Source organism: Silurus aristotelis (assembly GCF_946808225.1).
Source record: "Silurus aristotelis genome assembly, chromosome: 11".
NCBI classification, from domain to species: Eukaryota; Metazoa; Chordata; class Actinopteri; order Siluriformes; family Siluridae; genus Silurus; species Silurus aristotelis.
The window spans coordinates 23,265,162-23,285,334 of record NC_139584.1 but is presented as its reverse complement, the minus strand read 5'-3'; the positions used below and the strand labels follow the sequence as shown (position 1 = coordinate 23,285,334).

General features: G+C 37.5%; 1 protein-coding gene across 1 annotated transcript; it reads right to left on the bottom strand.

Moving 5' to 3' along the window:
• Nucleotides 1-1,768: 1,768 nt before the first annotated feature.
• On the bottom strand, nt 1,769-20,109 carry creld1b (cysteine-rich with EGF-like domains 1b). The gene is made up of 11 exons (XM_083554545.1): nt 19,890-20,109; nt 17,065-17,187; nt 15,207-15,289; nt 11,717-11,827; nt 10,519-10,610; nt 9,368-9,547; nt 9,172-9,267; nt 3,791-3,874; nt 3,615-3,710; nt 3,343-3,483; nt 1,769-2,577 (listed from the first exon to the last, which is right to left on the bottom strand). Exons 2-11 carry the CDS (start codon nt 17,179-17,181, stop codon nt 2,357-2,359), a joined length of 1,221 nt encoding a protein of 406 aa, XP_083410671.1. The 5' UTR covers nt 17,182-17,187; nt 19,890-20,109; the 3' UTR covers nt 1,769-2,356.
• Between the last annotated feature and the right edge of the window lie 64 nt (nt 20,110-20,173).

Genomic DNA, 20,173 nt, shown 5'->3' with positions numbered 1-20,173 from the left:
TTTTAATCGTATCGGTTCCACTGTATTTAAAAGGATGTCATTTGTTTTTGATGAGCTGTACCATAAAAGTATTGAGATATTATTAGAAGAATAATATAGAATAAAATATCTCTGTTCAGATATTATAGCAGCTTGTTTTTGTTGTAACTCACAGTGAACCTAAAAAAAATCAAATAAAATTATCCCCAAAAAATTTATATAAGAACAAATGAATTCTCATTTTAGTGAGGTTGAGTTGACTGTTAGTTAAACCCCTGCCCCCTGCTCAACCAGGGGCATTCTGTACATTGATATACACTATATGGACTAAAGTATTGAGACATCAGACACACAAATATATGGGAGGTTTTTGGATGCTAGAAGACCCAAACCTGTTCCAGCATGACAATCATTTTCATTTTCACAATCATTTCGTGATATAGTCAAAAACTTGAATCTATTGATTCGTGTTCTTGGACACGGATTTCCCTCTTATTTCGTGTCACTCAGCACGACTGCTTTAGTCTGGTTCCGTCTCCATAGCAACGAAGGCAGAGGATCATGGGCAATGCGGACAGAAATTACAAAGGTAATCTTTTTTTTTCCATTTTTATCAGAGAATAAGTCAGATAATATACGGTTAGGGTTATACTGTAAGGACTTTATTAACCGGGAGAATATATTTACTGTATTTTGACTGGAAGGATTCACTGACGATGGTTTATAATAGCGAGTAGTTTACCGAATATAAAGCAATAAAAACAAGGATAAAGTCTCCTAGTTAAATGTTGAGTAATGGTGCTTAGATTAAAAAATACTTCCTTACATAGAAAGTCGTCCTCAGTGACACGGAAAAAAGAGGGATAATTTGCTCTACGAACACGAAACAATTGATTAAATTTAGTGACTATATCACGATATGCTGTGAGACCGGGCTGGCACGAAGAGCTAGAGGAACATCTGCTTTACATGGGTTAGACTGGAAGATCTTGAGAACCCTATTTAACACCATTGAGATGAATGGGAACCGTGACTGCACCCCAGGCCTCCTCACCAAACATCAGTACCTGACTTTACTAACAGCCCTGTGACTGAATGAACACTAATGTCCACAATCACACTCCAAAATCCAGTGGAACATCTTCTCAACGTATACAAACAAATTGGGACCAAATGTGAAATGGGATGTTTAAAAAAGCACATACAAATCTTACGCTCAAGGGTCCATAAAATACTTTTATCTATATAGTGTATATAATATAATCGTCATTCCTGTTGGTTTTTTAATGGTTGCCGATTTCACACAGGTGTAGGTCTAATAGTTAGCGGATTTTTACCCCCTCTCCCAAGCTTCTAATAAATAAATAGATAAATCACATACAGCGCATCTGCCTATGGAAAAAAAAAGTTATGTTCTCTTATAAATTCTAATGAATAAATAAATGCAGATCAGAAACAGAAGCAAACGAAGGGCGATCTACTAAACCTTTGTAAAAAATACATAATATAAATAGATAAATAAATAGTTAAATAAATACATTAATAAATAGTATAGTCCCTACTGCTGCTGCTTAATAAAAAAAATGTAAAAACAAGCGAAATGATCGAATGAAAATTTCTCATACGTTTACAATATTTCTGTGCAGACTGTATAAATATCCTTCGTAGGTAAAGTGTTCATGCCGTTTATATTAATGTGTGTAGGATAAAGTAGAACGAAAAAATAAATTAAGAATTATGCATACAAACGTTCTTTGTATGCAATCTAAATTTCCTTAAAAGATTTTCCTTTTTGCTTTGTATATATTAGGGGTGGAGCTTTAATTCTTAATGAACTTCAAGCCATGCCAATTACAAGTGGCCGGTCATCATTAGGATCGTAAAGCTTCCGAAAAGCGTCCCAAATCATTTCATCTGTAATCTAAACCGAATAAATGGAAAAGCGTCGAAGTCGCAGGCTGCGGGAAAACTAAAATAAGAGAAAGATTTAGCTTTATGTTATACGGCTGCCCTTCCTCCTGAGACACACATACAATAAATATATTCTAGAACGTGCCAAGCTTTCGTGCAGCCCCTTTCCGAAATCCGGATCGCGTCGTAAAAACGTATCTATGTAAAGTCTCTTATAGCAGCGCAGCAGACAAATTGTACAGTGCATATAAAAGGGCGGAGTAAAAATCATGGCATAGTCTGAACGTTTCGTTGCCCAGCCCTTGACGCAGCGATGGTGCGAGAAACACGACGACCTTCTCTCGCGCCGCGTCGCCGTTTGACCTCCCAGCCCCTCCCCTTTCTTCAAGTTTAGCTTCACCTGATAGGCTTGTGTACCGTTCACTGATCTGTCCTCGCCTTTTAGTTCCTGAGATTTGAATGGGTTTTAACGTCCTTTGAGAATACCGTCCAGCATTCGGTCGCCTTTCTCCGAGAGCCAGTAGCCAGCCATGGCAGCTATACCCCCTATAAAGATGGCAGTGAAGACCATGTCTCCTTTAGCGGCTAGAGTGGCTAAGGCGCAGATCACCACGCCAAAAAACATCTGCTGAAGGACAAGCACCTCGTCGTCCGTCATGTCGTCGAATAAACCTTTATCTGGGTCGGCTGAAGAGAGATGGAGATAGAGAGGGGGTGTGTTACGTCAATGTAAAAAATAGCTCATGTTATATTAGGTCGATAAATTTTTCTTTCTTGCTTGTATTTTTATCAGCCAATCATACAGCAGCAGCACAGTGTAGGACCTGAAAAAACTATATATACGCAGTCTGTCCTGTGAGGGTACATATGGCCTTCATAGACACTGTTACACATAATTCTATAAGGTCAAGTCTTTCCTATAGTCGAATGAATAATGTGTGTGTGTGTGTGTGTGTGGGGTGGTTGGGGCGGCCGCCAGACGACAACACCAGGTACTCGTAAAACAATTCCTCATAACATTTTAAAGCCACAGCGACACATCGAATCTTCCATAATTTAAGGTCCCCCCCTAATACAAATATCACTGAATAAAAACCTATTATACTTGCATATTATAAACGTCTTCTTCTTTCGGCTGCTCCCATTAGGGGCGCCACAGCGGATCATCTGTCTCCATACCCCCCTGTCCTCTACATCTGCCTCTTTCACCCCAACTACCGGCATGTCTTCCCTCACCACATCCATAAACCTCCTCCTTGGTCTTCCTCTTTTCCTTCTTCCTGGTGGCTCCATCCTCAGGATTCTTCTACAGATACACCCTGTGTCCCTCCTCTGCACATCTCCAAACCATCTTAATCTCACCTCCTTCACCTTGTCTCCAAAACGTCCTACATGCGCTGCCCCTTTATTAACTATAATCATTTAATTCTGGTGTTTTCTTGTAACACTCACTGGGTGGCAGGTTCTCCACACAGATGCTGTCTCTGCGTATGAACCCCTCTGCACATTCGCATCGGAATGAACCCTCTTCATTGATACAAGCTTCGTTCAGTCCAGGACAGGCTATTGCTTTCTCCTTACACTCATCCACATCTTAAAAAAAAGGAGGAAAAAAGCAAATGCATGGAACATTTCTGAGTACAAAAATAAACAAGAATACCTGCAATAATTAGAGGCTTGATACTGCTGAAAATATCAAATAAATGGCGTAATTTAAAACTTACCGAGACACTTCGCTCCCATCAGTCTGTAGCCTCGGGCGCATTTCTTACAGCGAGCCGGACCGCTGCCCATGCATCCTACACACGCCTGATCACATCCTACACACAGCGGAGAGCGCTATGAACATGCTGAGTGTACGTGCCATGCCATCTTGTGCCGTGTGTTCGTTCGTACCTACCTCTGCATTCATACGAGCCGTCGGTGTTGAAACAGTAAGTGTTGAAAGAGCAGCGAGCCAACTCTGTGCCGCACTCGTCCACATCTGCCAAACAAAGCTGGCTGTTAGACACGCTTGGATCACAAATCACAGCACGACAACATCCTGTTTTCTTCAGCCCCACCGGTTACAGACCTTTATACCACACCGCATATCAATCCTCAATTCGAAATGATTCGGATTCACTTTTAACTGCAGATTTGACGGCTGTGACAACAATGTGCTCATTGGCTTTTATTGTCACAGCTCTTTCACAGGGATGTATGTGGAGGACCAGCCGTAAACAAAGTGTAGTGTGTAATCATCGATATTGTAGCACTTTTACATGTATGTGACCTTAATTGTTAATTTTAGTAGGAGTTTTGATTTTGAGTTCCCGGTCAGGGAACCAACCCCAGCCATTAGGGTTGCACAAGCCTTAGTGCCGGTCCCAAGCCCGGATAAATGGGCAGGGTTGCGTTAGGAAGGGCATCCAGCGTGAAAACATGTGCCAAATCAAACATGCGGATGGTCCGCTGTGGCGACCCCTAATGGTAGAAGCCGAAAGAAAGTTAGTAGGAGTTTGAATGTCAGTGCAACATTAAGAAAGTTTTTTTTTAGCATTATCATCTTCAAGGATTAATAAAAATGGAAGAGAACGAAAGGTTAATAGCTGCTTGTCGACATTTCACATTTATATTACAAATGTGTTAATAATATATATAAACTTTTGGTCTGTACTCTATATACATATACATATACATACATACATACATACATATATATATATATACAGAATTTTATACATAACAAAAAAGTGAACTGAAAATATGTCATATTGTAGGTTCTTTAAAGTAGCCACCTTTTGCTTAGATTACTGCTTTGCACACTCTTGGCATTCTCTTGATGCCTACTTTGAAGAACCTACAATATGACATATTTTCAGTTGATTTTTTGTTATGTATATAATTCCACATGTGTTAATTCATAGTTTTGATGCCTTCAGTGTGACTCATGAATAGTCATGAAAATAAAGAAAACTCTTTGAATGAGCAGGTGTGTCCAAACTTTTGGTCTGTACTGTACTGTGTATATATATATATATATAAAAAATAAAACTAATAATGTTTGAAGTGCTGTATTGGTCAATAATGAATAATATTTTTTAAAACTGATTATTGTTTAAAAAAAAAAAAAAAAAAAAAAAAAAAAAAAAAACACCCTTTATTCATTGTCACTGTTTATTTGACTTTGGCATTGTGGATTTAACTTTACTTTGTGCCAAAATATAAACTGCCATCGATTACTCAAATATTTAATATTTTAACATGCACTATGATGTATATAGTTAGAATATAAAAAGTAAAAAAAAAAAAAAAAAAAAAAAAAAAAGAAAAAGTGGTCTTCGAAGTCAAAATGTTTAAGATGTTTAAGCCAATCAAATCAGAAAAGGTGGTGCTTTACTATTAACACAAGCCATTTCATTTACACTGATCAGGTTTAACATCATGAGCGGTGAAGTGAATAACACTGATTATCTCTTCATCATGGCACCTGTTAGTGGGTGGGATATTATTAGGCAGCAAGTGAACATTTTGTCCTCAGAGTTGACGTGTTAGAAGCAGGAAAAATGGGCAAGTGTTATGATTAGAGTGAGTATGACGAGGGCCAAACTGTGATGTCTAGACGACTGGGTCAGAGCGTCCTTGTGGGATGTTCCCGGTCTGCAGTGCTCTGTATCTATCTAAAGCTTCTGTAGCTCAAATTACTGGGGAAGTTAATGCTGGTTCTAATAGAAATGTGTCAGAATACACAGTGCACCGCAGTTTGTTGCGTATTAGGCAGGTGGTCATAATGTTACCCCTGATCGGTGAATAATGGTGTAAGGTAAGATGTAAAGTAAATGGAGAAAGAGAGAGAGAGAGAGAGAGAGAGAGAGAGAGAGAGAGAGAGAGAGAGAGAGAGCAATATGTGTTTAAAGACTGCCCTCCTGTGTCTCTAACACACAGCTGCTTCAGTATATCTCCAAACTACTCCAAACTTGATATTATTATATTAAAAATTATGAATGAATATGATATATAATATATATTTTTAAAAATTATCATTAATTTAATACAAATTAATTATATATTACTATTATTATTGTTGTTGTTACTATTATTATTCTTATCATTATTATTACAATTATTATTACTATTATTATTATTATTACTATTATTATTATTATTATTATTATTATTATTATTAAAACTGAAGTTAAGGTTGGGGGGAAGGTTGACATACTATAACATCATTTGTTTGAAATTTGACAACATACAAACATCGCTTGTGTGTGTGTGTGTGTGTGTGTGTGTTGTGTGTGTGTGTGTGTCAGGTCTGCTGGTGTTCATTTCCTGTGCTGATTAACGTTTATATTTCTCACTTAAACATTAATAACAGGTACATGTTACATGCTGATGTTGTTAAATCGCTGTTGTCTATGCATCTCTGATAAAGTACAATAAATAGACCAAAATATTGGGACTCCTGGATTTTCCAGCCGTATGTGGTTGTTCTCCAAACTGGAGGCACACTAATGTACAGGATGCCTTTGGTTGCAGTAACATAAAATTTTCCCTACACTTGGACCAGAAGACCCAAACCTGTTCCAGCATGACGATGCCCCTGTGCACAAAGTGAGCTCCATGAATACATGCTTTACATGGAGTGGAAGGTATAGAGTGGAGTGAAGTGGCCTGCTATAGAGCTCTGATCTCAACCCTATTGAACACCTTTGGGATGAATGCGAATGCTGACTGCACCCCAGCCCTCTTCACCCAGGCACATCAGTATCTCACTTTACTTTTATATACACTCTTGTGGGTGGATGATCACAAATCTCCACAAGCACAATCCAAAATCTAGTGGAACATCTTCCCAGAAGAGTGGAGGATATAATAACACAAAATAGGGCCTTAATGTGGAATAGAATGTATCTAAAGCAATGGAATGTTTATGAACCTTACTGTCAGGTGTCAGTGTATCTTACATTAAATTAAAATAAAAGATTGCGAAACTCCTTATCTTCATTTGCACTTTATTAAAAGCCAAGTACAACGAATACACAGGCGACCTACTGATCTGTTTTCTTTCCATCTTCCCTGATCAAACAGGTTAATACTTGCAGTGCCACTGAAGTGTCACAAATAATTATCGCTTTTTAGTAATAATTACTTATTGTTTAATTATCTTTAGTCTAATTAGCACTGTTACAGGGTGACAGACTTCATGTCTAATCTGAAATTGATTAATTAAGATTTTTTTTTCTTTCTAATTGAAGTAGTTACATCTTACTATATTTTAGTGATAAAATGTGCTATATTTAATGTCATAAAATAGATTTTTATGGAAAATTTACATGTATTTTTTAAATATTTTTATCATTCTTATTCATTACAAAGAAATGCTTACGGAAATATTTCAATCACTGAGCTTTTCTTACAAATCGGGGTTTTCGGATTTACTTGAATTGTTTTTGACAGTAAACCAGAAAGATGTTTCGGGTTTTTTTTTTCACGTTTCCTTCTTTGAAAAAAAAAAAAAAAAAGAAAAGGTTGAAAAGAAAAACCAAACAATAACAATAAATACTTTACTACTATACAGCATGCTCACAGAAATTTCCATCTGACAGTTGCTTAAAAAAGCAATTTTGATGCCAAAGTAAATATTTTCCTCATTTCACGTATTTAACACCAATCTGAACAGTGTTAAAGGCAGGAAGTGACAGGAACTAAAAGCCTGGAAACTCATACCGAGGTGCGGTACTGATTTTCTTTCTTTTTTTTAAATGAACAGTTGCATGAAAAGTAATATAATACAGTAGAACCCGGTTATGTCGCCTGCAAAGGGGTGTGCCAAAAAGCGTCGAGGTAACCGATGATCGAGATAAACGAAAACCAATATGGCGGCAATATATTAACGTGCTTGAAATTTCTTTATGTACATGATGTGCGTTAATAAATGAGAATGTACATGCACTTGTTTTTGGAGGGTTTTTTACACAACAGCGTTGCCGCGATTTGTTTGATGAAGGCATGCTATAAAATGTACATACATGTTTGTTTAGGGTTCGACGACATAAAATAATCGACATAACCGATTAAAAAATGCTAAGACAAAGCGAGAATTTGGCGGTTCGACTCAATAGGGTTGGCGAGTTAACCGAGGTCGAGATAAGTGGGTTCGACTGTACTATACTACAGTACACTGCTGTAAATTTTTAATCAGACAAAATATATAAAACTAACACCTCTCATCCTTTAACCAAAATTTGGAGGAACAATAAATTAAAGATAGTGTTAGTGAAAGAAATTGAAATTGTTTATTTGAACATTTTATTAATCAATCTCACGGAAATCAATTTTCATTGATTCAGTTTTTACTTGGCTGCTTTTCTAACTTTCTAATTCAATTAAATAATTTTTTTTTTACAACTGTGATCCAACACAGTGTCAATTTACTGAATATTAATATTGTATTATTCAATAATATTGAAGCTAATATAAGTGGAATGATGTACCATTGGCATTAAATAAAAATAAAAAAGAATTAAAGTTTATATAAAATCTGTGTTGCCATAACCTAATATGGATCATGTCCCACTCTACAAATATTTTTCAAACTATTCAGACAAAAATTATTAAAATAAAAAAAAGATTTCATGGAAACCAGTGTTTCCCAAACCAGACTGTCCACAGCTTCCAACATACACTATATGGACAAAAGTATTGAAACACCTGAATTTTACAGCTGTATGAGCTGTATGTTATCACAAAGTTGGGGGGAACACAATTGTACAGGATTTCTTTGGATGCGGTAGCATGAAATTTGAGCTTAATAATGATATCTTATTTATAATATCTTGAGCAATGATGTGCAATAAGCTCAGTGCAATAATAATAAGTAGCTACATGAGCAATAACTTTGATAGCTTTTATTGTAGTCATCTGTTTTTTACAGCTTCTACAAATAACGTTTCATTCTGCTACATTTCATTTCACTTGATATACACCTTAATGTGTTTAATTATTTATATTTTCTTCTTTTTATTTTTTCTTAACATTTTTTCTTTGGATTTTTATTGTCAGCAAATGCAACCAGTTTCCCTATGGGATCAATAAAGTATTCTGATGATATACTTTACAGGATGACTGCACCCCAGGCCTCCTCACCTCACCTACATCAGTAGCTGACTTTACTAACACCCATGTGGCTGAACAGCTTCCCAGAAGGTCATTATAACAGCTAATAACATGCAAATTAATCAATATACAAACAAATGAAATCAATGAATATGAGTGAACATAAATAAATAAACTTACCCACACACTTGTTGTCATGAAGGATCCAGCCAGGCTTGCAGTCCAGACACTTGTAATCTTGTGGACCAGAACACTTTTTACAGGAGTAATAGCAGGCTACAGGCAAACACACACACAATACATTTGTTAATACATCAGCAAGACTTTTCCCATTTTCATTTAGCAAAAAGAACGAAAACATGTTGCTGATGCCCACCTGAGCAGGGCGGCTGCGAGTGATTGGAGCTCTTTTCTCTATAATATCCGTCTGCACAGTCCTGACACAAAGGCCCTGAATAACCAGGGTCACACACACACTCTCCATCTCCCAAACGTGTTCCCTCTCCCTCACAGCGCCCAAGACCTCCACACACACCGCCAGGACCTGAGGGGCATTCTGACAGGAAAAAATACAGCAATTTTTGAGTAAAAAAAAAAAGAAAAAGGACACAAAAATACAAGCAAAAGTAGGGTGAGGTGCACATTTATTCATTATATTTTTTGTTCATTATATATTTATTTATTATATAAGGACATGTGCATGTAAACAGGTTTCATGTTGTGGAACCGGTCCCCCAGTCTCGCTCTTGACGCTCACTCAGTGTTAGAGGGGGGAAAAAACGCTTGATATATTACGAAGAAACTGTTAAAAAGCTTGAGCGTTCTTAAGCACCGTGACTGCTACAGAGCGACTACACACCTACCATAAAATGTTAAATAAGGGTTCCCCTTAAAAAATATATTTTTTTTTTGTTTGTTTTTGAGTGGCATAATGTAATGGAGAGCAGGAAACATTCTTAGATACCTGTATTTATTTTGAGAACGACACATGAATAAAGTTAAAGAAGCGAGTGAAAAGTGCCTAATGAATATCAGCGGGCCACAAACACATCACACGCTGTCCATTAAATCTTGCCTAGGAACTCAGAGTTTTTATAGATACCGATCGAAAATACTGGTTTTGTCTGTTTTGGCAAACGTCCAACAAAGAAAACCTCCAGGTGCAGGTCCTGCATCCTGTACTCCCTCGCTTTCCTTAATCCTGATTAGCTTGAAAAGTCATTTTTAACAGCAATCACGTAAAAAAAAAAAAAAAAAAAAAAAAAAAAAGCCCCAAACTATTATTTCCTTTGTCAAACTGTTCCTGCATGTGTAAAATGGGTGTAAAACAGAAAACTGACAAGGGAATTCCCTCAGACGGACAACTCGGCAATAAGATCTAAATGGAATCAAGTTGCTCCACGTCAGCACGACAATTCTGCGAGAGTTTGTGTTCCTTGTTCCGTCTGAATAATGTTGTTTGTGATGTGGATACTCATGGCTGGTTATGTAGATTGAAATACAGCACTTTATGTATTTTGCAGTTACCTGCACATTCTGGTCCGAAGTGACCCGCAGGGCAGCAAAGCCGGAGCTCTTCGATACACAACCACTCAAACAAGTCAGGTGCTTCCTGTTGTCTGAGAAATGAAGACAATATATAGTTGAATTATTCTTAAATATCTACATCTTGGTGTGTCCCAGTCTTTTTTTTTAGTTACATTACAAAAAAATTATAAAAAAAATTATAAAAATTAAAAAAAATTATAAACATTTTTTAAAAAAATAATAAAAGTGTAAAAATCTTTTTTTTTTTTTTTTACAAATTTACTGTTTAAAATCATTTAAAAGCTTCTAACTTTTTCAAATATCGAGTTATTAACGTGACTTTCGGTACCCATAGTTCCAGTGTTGAACTATAAAGTATTGAACACAGCATTAACTATTCCAGGATGTTGGTATATTCACGCTATATTGACAAAGGATTACAGACACCTGAATAAATCCCACCTGACATAGTCCTTATATCACATACTTTAGTCCTTAACTCTGTGTTTTTCTGCTATGTAGCTTAAAGATGTTTTATGTTGTTTTATGTAGCACCAGGGTTCTGGAGGAACGTTGTCTGCGTCAGCTATATATTGTTGAAATGACAATAAAAGCTTCTGGACTCTTGAATCTATATGCTATATCTATTCACTCTTCAGGGAAGATGTTCCACTAGATTTCAGAGTGTGCTTGTGGAGATTTGTGTCATTCAGACACAGGGGTGTTAATAAAAACAGGTGCTGATGGTGAGGTGAAGAGACCTGGGGTGCAGATGTTGCACTTCAACCCAAGTAAAGTGTATGTTCATGGAGCTTGCACTGTAGACAGGCCCACTGTCATGCTGGAACACATTTGGGTTTCCTAGTTCAAGGAATGGGGAATATTTATGCTACAATATTCAAAGAAAAAAAAACTAAACAATTGTGTGCTTCCAACTTTGTGGTTGCCGTTTGAGGAAGAATCACATAAGTCAGGTCCATATAGTGTAGCTACAGGGTCCAAGGTGTGTTTTATCCACATATGTAATTAACGAGTCATTGTAGTTCGATTGGGCTGCTCCTGGTTAAAAGCAACTACACAACAAATTACATGATAAATTCTTTTTCGTCTTTGCAAATTGTCATTGCGAACAATCAAACTACAGTACATTCTAATACAGTATATTGACAGTATTACGATGTAGCATCACTGTGCATACCTGTGGAACCACCATGTCTCGACCTGGTCTTCGATCTGTTCCAACAGTTTGTTACATTCAAAGTCATTTTTCTCACATGCTGTCTCTACGATCTCCAGCAAGCGGGTTTCACTGCAAACGCACACATACACAGACACAAGCGTGGACAGAATGACAATAAGTGAACAAAAAGACTTTTTAAGACACACACAAAAAAGAAAAACATTCTATTTTTGATTACTGATAAACAACCATGTGCAGTCAGCTTGTATTTTGTTTGCTTGACAGGACCATACAAATGTGTGTATCTTGTATTAGAGCAGTTAAGAGTTGGTGCTTTGAGTACAATTCTCTTATACTAACCACTGGTTGTCAACATGGCACCTCATGGCAAATAACGTTGAAGGATTTGAGAATTAGAATTGTTGCTCTCCACAAAAGTGACACAAAAGTCACAATCTGAAACTGAGTTATGGTACAGTGGTCAGGGTCATACTGTTGTTTTCCAAGACGGGTTCCACTCGGAACAGACCTCCCAAGGGTCCATCAAAGAAGTCGAGTCCTTGTGCTGTGCATCAGGTGCAGAAGCTGCTTTAAAAAACAGAAGCATGAGTGCTGCAAGCATTGATTTTGAGGTTGCAGAAGCGAAAGGACCGCTTGTCAGTCCTCAGACCATACGCCGTACAAATCACTTTGCATGGCTGTCATCCCAAATGGAAGCCTCTTCTGGTGGAAGCATCATGGTCTGGGGCTGCATGAGTGCTGCTGGTACATGGGGAGCTGCAGTTCATTGAGGAAAACAGACTCCAACATGTACTGTGACATTCAGAAGTAGAACATGATGCCCTCCCTTCAGAAACTGGGTCAAATGTTTTCCAACATAATAACGCCCCAAACACACCGCCAAGATGACAACTGCCCTGCTGAGGAAGCTGAAGGTAAAGGTAATGGAGTGGCCAAGTATGTCTGTGGGGCATCCTGAAGTGGAAGGTGAAGTAGCACCATGTGTCTAACATCTAGCAGCTCAGTGATGTCATAATGGAGGAGTGGAAGAGGATCCCAGCAACAACCTGTGCAGCTCTGGTAAATTCCATGCCCAGGAGGATCAAGGCAGTGCTACATATAACAATGATGCTCACACAAAATAGTGACACTTTGGACACAGTTTTGACATGTTCACTTAGGGTGTCACACTTTTGTTGCCAGTTATTTTGACAGTAATGGCTGTACGGTGAGTTATTTTCAGAGGACAGTAAATCTGTACTGCTAAACAAGCTACACATTGACTACTCTAAAGTATATCAATATCCAATATATATCAGAACAAATCGACCGACATTCAAAAGCTTGGTGTGTCCCAGGCTTTAAGTTCATAAGAGAGAATGAGAATTACAACGAGCTCATGTTTAAAGAGGTTTGTGCTGTTTAATTAATGTTTTATTTAAGCAATTTTCTGTATCACTTCTTATTAATTAGTTCGATTTTACGAGATGAAGGTGGTGGTGGGGGTTCAGAATGGAGGAAGTACATCCTTAATGCCACAAAAAAATTTTCACAATCACCAACATGTTTAAATTTGTTAACGTTCAAACAGGAAAAAAAATATAGTCAACCACACTCTAGCCTCATAATAACCAGTAAACTTTCTGTGAACCTTACTTGCTACCGTTCAGTCAAACAGTGTCATTAGGACAGATTAATATCTCAGAAAACCAGATTTGAATGCCAGCTGAAAAATCTCCAAGTGTGGCATCTGAGACTCTCAAACTTCCAGCTCAAAAAATATTTTTTCAAGTCCTTGAATAGCAATAAAAAATTTTTAAAAAAGGAAACGCTATTCTCAATACTTTCCTAATATTTCAAATTTAACAACAATTAACATTAACATTTAACAATATATTGATAAAGCAGAATCCGGTCTCATTATTAATACATTCTGAATAGAATTAATAGCACAAAATACGGATTTCTTTTATTGAGAAATGTAAATAAAGATTTCAAAGCAATTCAAATTTCAACGAATCTTTCTCTCTACTTCTTTATAAAATATATTTGTAATTACATCAATCCTAAAAACCTGAACAAGCTAACAGAACACACATCATGAGCAGCTTGGAAGAATGTAATACAAGGCTATATTTTCCTTACCAAGCAGGAGATTTCAGCTTCTTGTATTTTTAATGAGTGTACATTGACGTGCTGTTAAGAAAAGCCAGTCTAATTTTCTTATCACTGTTCTACATTATTAATTATTTCAGACTACTTATTACAGTTAAAATGCATATACCGACTTTAGATTTAGGTTTAAGATTCATTGTCCAATTTCTGGCAAGAGGGATATTTTAATCTTCTTTGGCAACACCAACAAAGATCTGAAGTGCTTTATTGTGGACATTTACAGCATTTGGCAGATACCCTTATCCAGAGTGAATTAAATTAATCTCATTAATGCAACTGAGCAGGTACAGGGTTAAGGGCCTATATTCCTAAAACATTTACACAGTACTGTAAAAATATTTTTTTATAAAATTCACCAAGCCAAAATTTGCCAAATATGTAATTATGGACCTTCAATTTTTGAACTTGCAGGTGTCCTATATTAGACAACATTCCTTAAAAATTTCAAACATCTAGCATGGACAATTTAAAAATAATAACTAATGGAACTTTCCAAATTTTCTCTGGAGCCCTCACTTTTGCTAAACTATCTTTATATCTCAGAATCAATAGTGGATACAAGTCTAAAATTTCTCTCACTATTTAATAGGAACATTGGCATTTTTTCCAGAAAATATGAAAGAAATATGTGCTGATTAATCAGTAACACCTTTTAAAATATGGTGAATCAGATTGATTTAAAACACTCATGTGGCAGAATCAAACAACATGAGGAAAGCAGCTTAAAATACAGAAATACAACTATAATTAAAAATCTTTGGCAAACTGTCATAAAGAAAAAGCTAATACAAAAGAATGAACCCAAAACTCAAAAAAAGTCCTCACATCAGTTTTGTTTGCTCTCAAGCCAGTTCCTAGTTTATTTCCTTGTGATCTGATTATAATATAATTCCGCTAAAAACATGGCATAAGTCAGCAAGACAATGAATAACCAGTGTGTGCTTTTGTATTGGTTGTACAAGGAACAGAAAGTTTTGATTTGGTCATTTAGATGGATTTCTATGGCGTTTATGCTTCGCTTATATTCTTAAGTAAAAAGAATGAGTGAGGTCTTTATGAGTGCCACGACATGCAAGGCTTGACGTGAGAAGTGCAGTGGGACATTCGCAGAAACCATTGTCCTCTGCCTTCTCTTAACAATAAACTATCTCAACTATCTCAACTATAACAGTCAGTGTTCCAAAACCAGCAGTTATGCAGAATTCTTATCAGACAAAATTTGCACATTGTGAGAAAGTATATATTTTTTTTAAATGGCAAAAAGCCATATCTTATAAAACTGTTGGAGATAATGATGTTAAAGTGATGCATGTCAAACTCCCAAACCTCTTACCTGCGAGCGTATTTTGCAAGCTTCTCCTCTTCCCAAGCTGTGTTCCCACCACCAAAGTTTTTATTGGCTGTTCGCTCCAGGCCCTGGAACAAATCCAACTTTTTATATATTCATTCTAAAATACCATCTATGTATGCACACACTGGTATGCCCTGGAACAAATCCAACTTTTTATATATTCATTCTAAAACACCATCTATGTATGTACACACTGGTACGCCAATATAACATTTCACGGTTTTACAAACACTGCAGCAAGCCAGAAGGTCTTAAACTATTCAAAGCATTACCACAATCAACACAGTACCTTCAATTTACTCCGAACATTGGATTTTGGGTAAACGAGCAGCTATTAACATTTAGTTAATGTTTGAAATGTCGCTGTTGAATCGTTACAACGAAATAAATGGCTTTTTTTTATGCTACTGCTAAAGTACAGTATGTTCACAACAGTGGTGGACGAAATACACAATGCATTTTCTTGAGTAAAAGTAGAGTTTACAGTAGGTAAAATATGACTCGAGGAAAAAATAAAAGTGCTCCCTTTAAACTTTTACTTGAGTAAAAGTACAAAAGTATTTGCCTTCAAACTTAAGTACTATGATTTATACTGGCTATAATGTTCTTATTACAATTGTTTTTCTTTTTTTTCTATTATTAGCATGATAATGAGTTAAACACTGATTAATATCTAATTAATTATCATGAACCCAACATCTTTTTATCTACTTTATCTACTAAAAAAATCTTGAAAATAAGGCCACGGGTGTTGTGGCGAGTGCGAGTCAGTAGTTTCTTGCATCGTTTATTTCTCTCTAAATGTTCTGCTTGCTGTTGAACTGACGCTGAACTGTATGTTCCTGCTAAGTAGATACCACAATGGTGGTTCTCCCTTTAGTCATGACGCAAAGTCTCCCCCATTTATTAGTTTCAGCTTTGAAAATCTACTCTCTGATTTAGCTACTGGATGAGTAAGAAATATCACCCTAAACGCATTTATTGCGTAATTAAATATACGTCATTGTGCACAATTTATGGTACTCTTATAACCAAGAACCAAACAACTCCTTGGCTAATTGTAGCCATAAGATACACACAACATCTATATCCTTATAATATGTGTCTTGTAAATAAGCTTTTTAAGCTGCACAGGAGATTCCCTTTACTGAACTTTACAGCACTTATTCAGTAGAATCACAGAAAACCTTTGACATCACATCAATTATCAATCAAATCAATTAGTGCTGTTTAATTACAATCCAACTAGACTAGTTGGGTTGTAATTGTTTTGTTGCTACACACATTATGATAAACTACATACTATAAATGATAATGTTATGCAGCTAAAAGAAATATCGTTGCAACAGCATAACCTAAGTGATATACAGTCATTAGCCTATTTTATTAAATGCATTAGACTATAATATCCTCATAACGAGATGAGTGATCGAGCTGCATACACACCTTTATCTTTTGCACGTTAATCCCCTACTTCTTTCCTCTTTTTTCTGTTTTGGAGGTTTAACCCTTTTTGCCATCCATAATTTTAATATGGGTTCAGCTCTACTTACTGACGTGACGTCACCCAAACCCCTGGCTCTCCTTTCTGAGTGTATAAGTGAGGGACCTTTTTCGGGCGGCGAGTGCACACTCTGAGTCCCGACCAAGTTCATTTGACCGTGACATAATATAATGATTGGCGCGACTGTGCAAAAACGATAGATTTTTTTTTCTTTTGCGTGGACGACCCATGATACCAAAAAAACTGTACAAGTACAGTAATGAATTACATTTACTTCGTTACTGTTTCACACACTGGTTCACACAACACACCACACACACACACACACACACACACCTTGATGAAGTTCTCTGTGAGTTTGCGGCAGCTCTGGCAGGGCCCCGCCTGCACGCTCAGCATGGACAGGTCAACAGAGAACACCAGGAGGAGGAACAGCAGCGATGTGCAGGACATGATGCCCTAAATATAATTAAAGAAAAGATAGTTATTTTATTAATATGTCAAATATTTGACATTTATGCTTCAATACATAGCATATAACTCATATTAATCATATTCACCATTATTCATCATATATTTCATATACACCATATACATTATCGACCTCGTGTGTGTATATACCGTATTTTCCGGTATATAAGCCGCTACTTTTTTCCACGCTTTGAACCCCACGGCTTAAACAAATGAAGCGGCTAATTTATGGATTTTTCCTAGGTTTTTCCCGGTTTCACAAACTTCAAGCCAACAAACTGAACCCCATAACACTAGACCAATGAAATTGCCGAACGGGTTCAGGTGAACCAATGAAACTCTTTATATTAAATCAGATGCGCTCCCACTGAATCGGGCCGCACCACATCAAAAATATGGATGAGGTTCCTCTGACGTTTGACCTGCCGCTCACTCGGTCTGGCAACACTTCACCTGTGTTCTGAGCTGCACGGCATCGGGAGAAAAGCTTCACCGGTGGTGGATTTTTAAACGCACGACGATGCCTAAAGATAAACTCGAGAGAAATTGTTGTGAAAGGAAGGAGGAACACAGTGAACAATGACTTTCTTGGTAGGCTACTGTTTAGATACAAGCCGTGTAACAGACGCTGTCTTTTATTACAGCCTGTGTTAAGTTCATTAGTTTCAATGTAGACATGTAGTCCGGCTTATAGACAGGTGCGGCTTATTTATGTTAAAAATAAAACTCTTTGTCAAATTCAGTGGGTGTCGTTTAAATTTGGGTGCGCTTAATAGTCCGGAAATTACGGTATATACATACATACACACACACACACACACACACACACACACACTGTAAATATAACCCAGCCATTAGGGATGCACAAGCCAGTGCACTCTTAGTACCAGTCCCAAGCCCGAATAGAGGGGGAGGGTTGCGTTCGGAAGAGAGAGAGAAAAGGTTGGATGGTGTGTAGATGGTGAAGCAGGAAGTGGATAGGAGTAGTAAGGAGGAAGTGAGAGCAGCAATTAAGAGGATGAAGAGTGGAAAGTCGGTTGGACCAGACGACATACCAGTAGAAGCATGGAGATGTTTAGGAGAGATGGCAGTGGAGTTTTTAAGAAGATTTTGGAAGGTGAGAGGATGCCTAAGGAGTGGAGAAGGAGTGTTCTGGTACTAAAAGATAAGCTGGTGTGAAGGACAGAAGGAATTGCATTGTGTGTTTGTGGATTTAGAGAAAGCGTTCGACAGAGTGCCGAGAGAGGAGTTGTGGTATTGCATGAGGATTCAGGTGTGGCAGAGAAGTATGTGAGGGTGGTGCAGGACATGTATGAGGACAGTGTGACAGCAGTGAAGTGTGCAGTAGGAACGACAAACTGGTTCAAGGTGGAGGTTCGACTGAATCCAAGGATCTGTTCTGAGCCCTTTCCTGTTTGCAGTGTTGATTGACAGATCGACGAATAAGGTAATAAAGGAGTCGGCATGGACTATGATGTTTGTGGATGATATTAGAGTGAAGGCGAAAGTTTATAGGACTGTGGTGAGACCTGCGATGTTGTATGGATTAAAGACAGTGGCATTTATTAAAAGACAGGAGGTGGAGCTGGAGGTAGGAGAGCTGAAGATGTTGAGGTTTTTGTTGGGAGTGACGACGATGGACAGAATTAGAAACGAGTTTATTAGAGGGACAGTGCATGTAGGACGTTTTGGAGACAAGGTGAGGAAGGCACAACTGAGATGGTTTGGACATGTGCAGAGGAGAGACATGGGGTATATCAGTAGTAGAATGCTGAGGATGGAGCCACCAGAAAGAAGGACAACAGGAAGACCAAGGAGGAGGTTTATGGATGTGGTGAGGGAAGACATGCAGGTAGTTGGGTTGAAGGAGGCAGATGTAGAGGACAGGGGGGTATAAGGATGGATTATTCGCTGTGGCGACCCCTAAAGAAGCCGAAAGAAGAAGAAGTAGAAACTATATAGCAACTTGCAACTGAGCGATTGAGGGACATGGTCAAGGGCCCAACGGCGCTGGGATTAAAAATCAAGACCGTCCAATCACAACCCTAGTACCACTGACTTACTTTTTTTTTTAGATAATACAAACCTTAATAAAAATAAATGGGGGGAAAAAATCTAGAAAATTTCGACTTTCAAAAAGATAAGTTTAATTGCACAGATTTAAACAACGTGCTATATATTTTAATAAATGGTTTTAAATGACTTGTTTTACAGTCATAAACCTCTCAGAGGACAGAGAATTCCCAAAATGCACAGCGGCACCAGCCCCCAGGAACAGAGAGATACCAAGTGATGCTGATGCCAATTCGCTTCCTCATCCTTTTCTAAGGAATGGGATTTATATATATATATATATATATATATATATATATATATATATATATATATATATATATATATATATATATATAAAATCCCATTTTGATGGCTTATAATGGTCGACAGGACACTGTATATTCGCGAACATAGAGGACAATAAGACTATTTAACATTATTACACCACATTATATAAAATGATAACATTAACTTCTGCTCGGACCGAATTGTAATTTCTTTTCCCACCGAGTGAAACCGGCGTCTGAAGCCGAAATGAGCGCCGGCTTCGCCATTTAAAATCCACTAAGCTAGTACATTAGCATTAGCTAGCTTGCAGGGAGATGCACCCAAACAGCATCCTTTGCTCTACTTACGTTGCAGGTGTTTTTTCCCCCTACGTGCAAAGAAGAGGGTTTAGCTTCCTCTCGTCTCTTTCTGCCTCACAAACACGCAAACTAAACCTCAAGCGCTGATTAACTTCAGTAACATAAAGAATCTAAGTGATATTCAGTGCTAACCTCGCCCCATCTGGATTTCTAGCTCGTTCTGCGTGCGATGCAGCTGCATAATAATAATACTGCCCACCGGCATCACGGGCCAATCGCCGTGCGGGGTTTTCGAGTTTAACCAATCAGCTATCGCCGTGTACCAACAAGAG

Bases quoted from the DNA above. Each gene is read 5' to 3' on its own strand.
- creld1b (XM_083554545.1), bottom strand. From the start codon at position 17,181: ATGTCCTGCACATCGCTGCTGTTCCTCCTCCTGGTGTTCTCTGTTGAC. The intron at 10,611-11,716 runs GTATGCACAGTG...TTCATTTCTCAG, and splicing joins GAGACATGGTGGTTCCACAG to ACAACAGGAAGCACCTGACT. The intron at 3,875-9,171 runs GTAAGTTTATTT...TTTGTTTGGCAG, and splicing joins TCATGACAACAAGTGTGTGG to ATGTGGACGAGTGCGGCACA.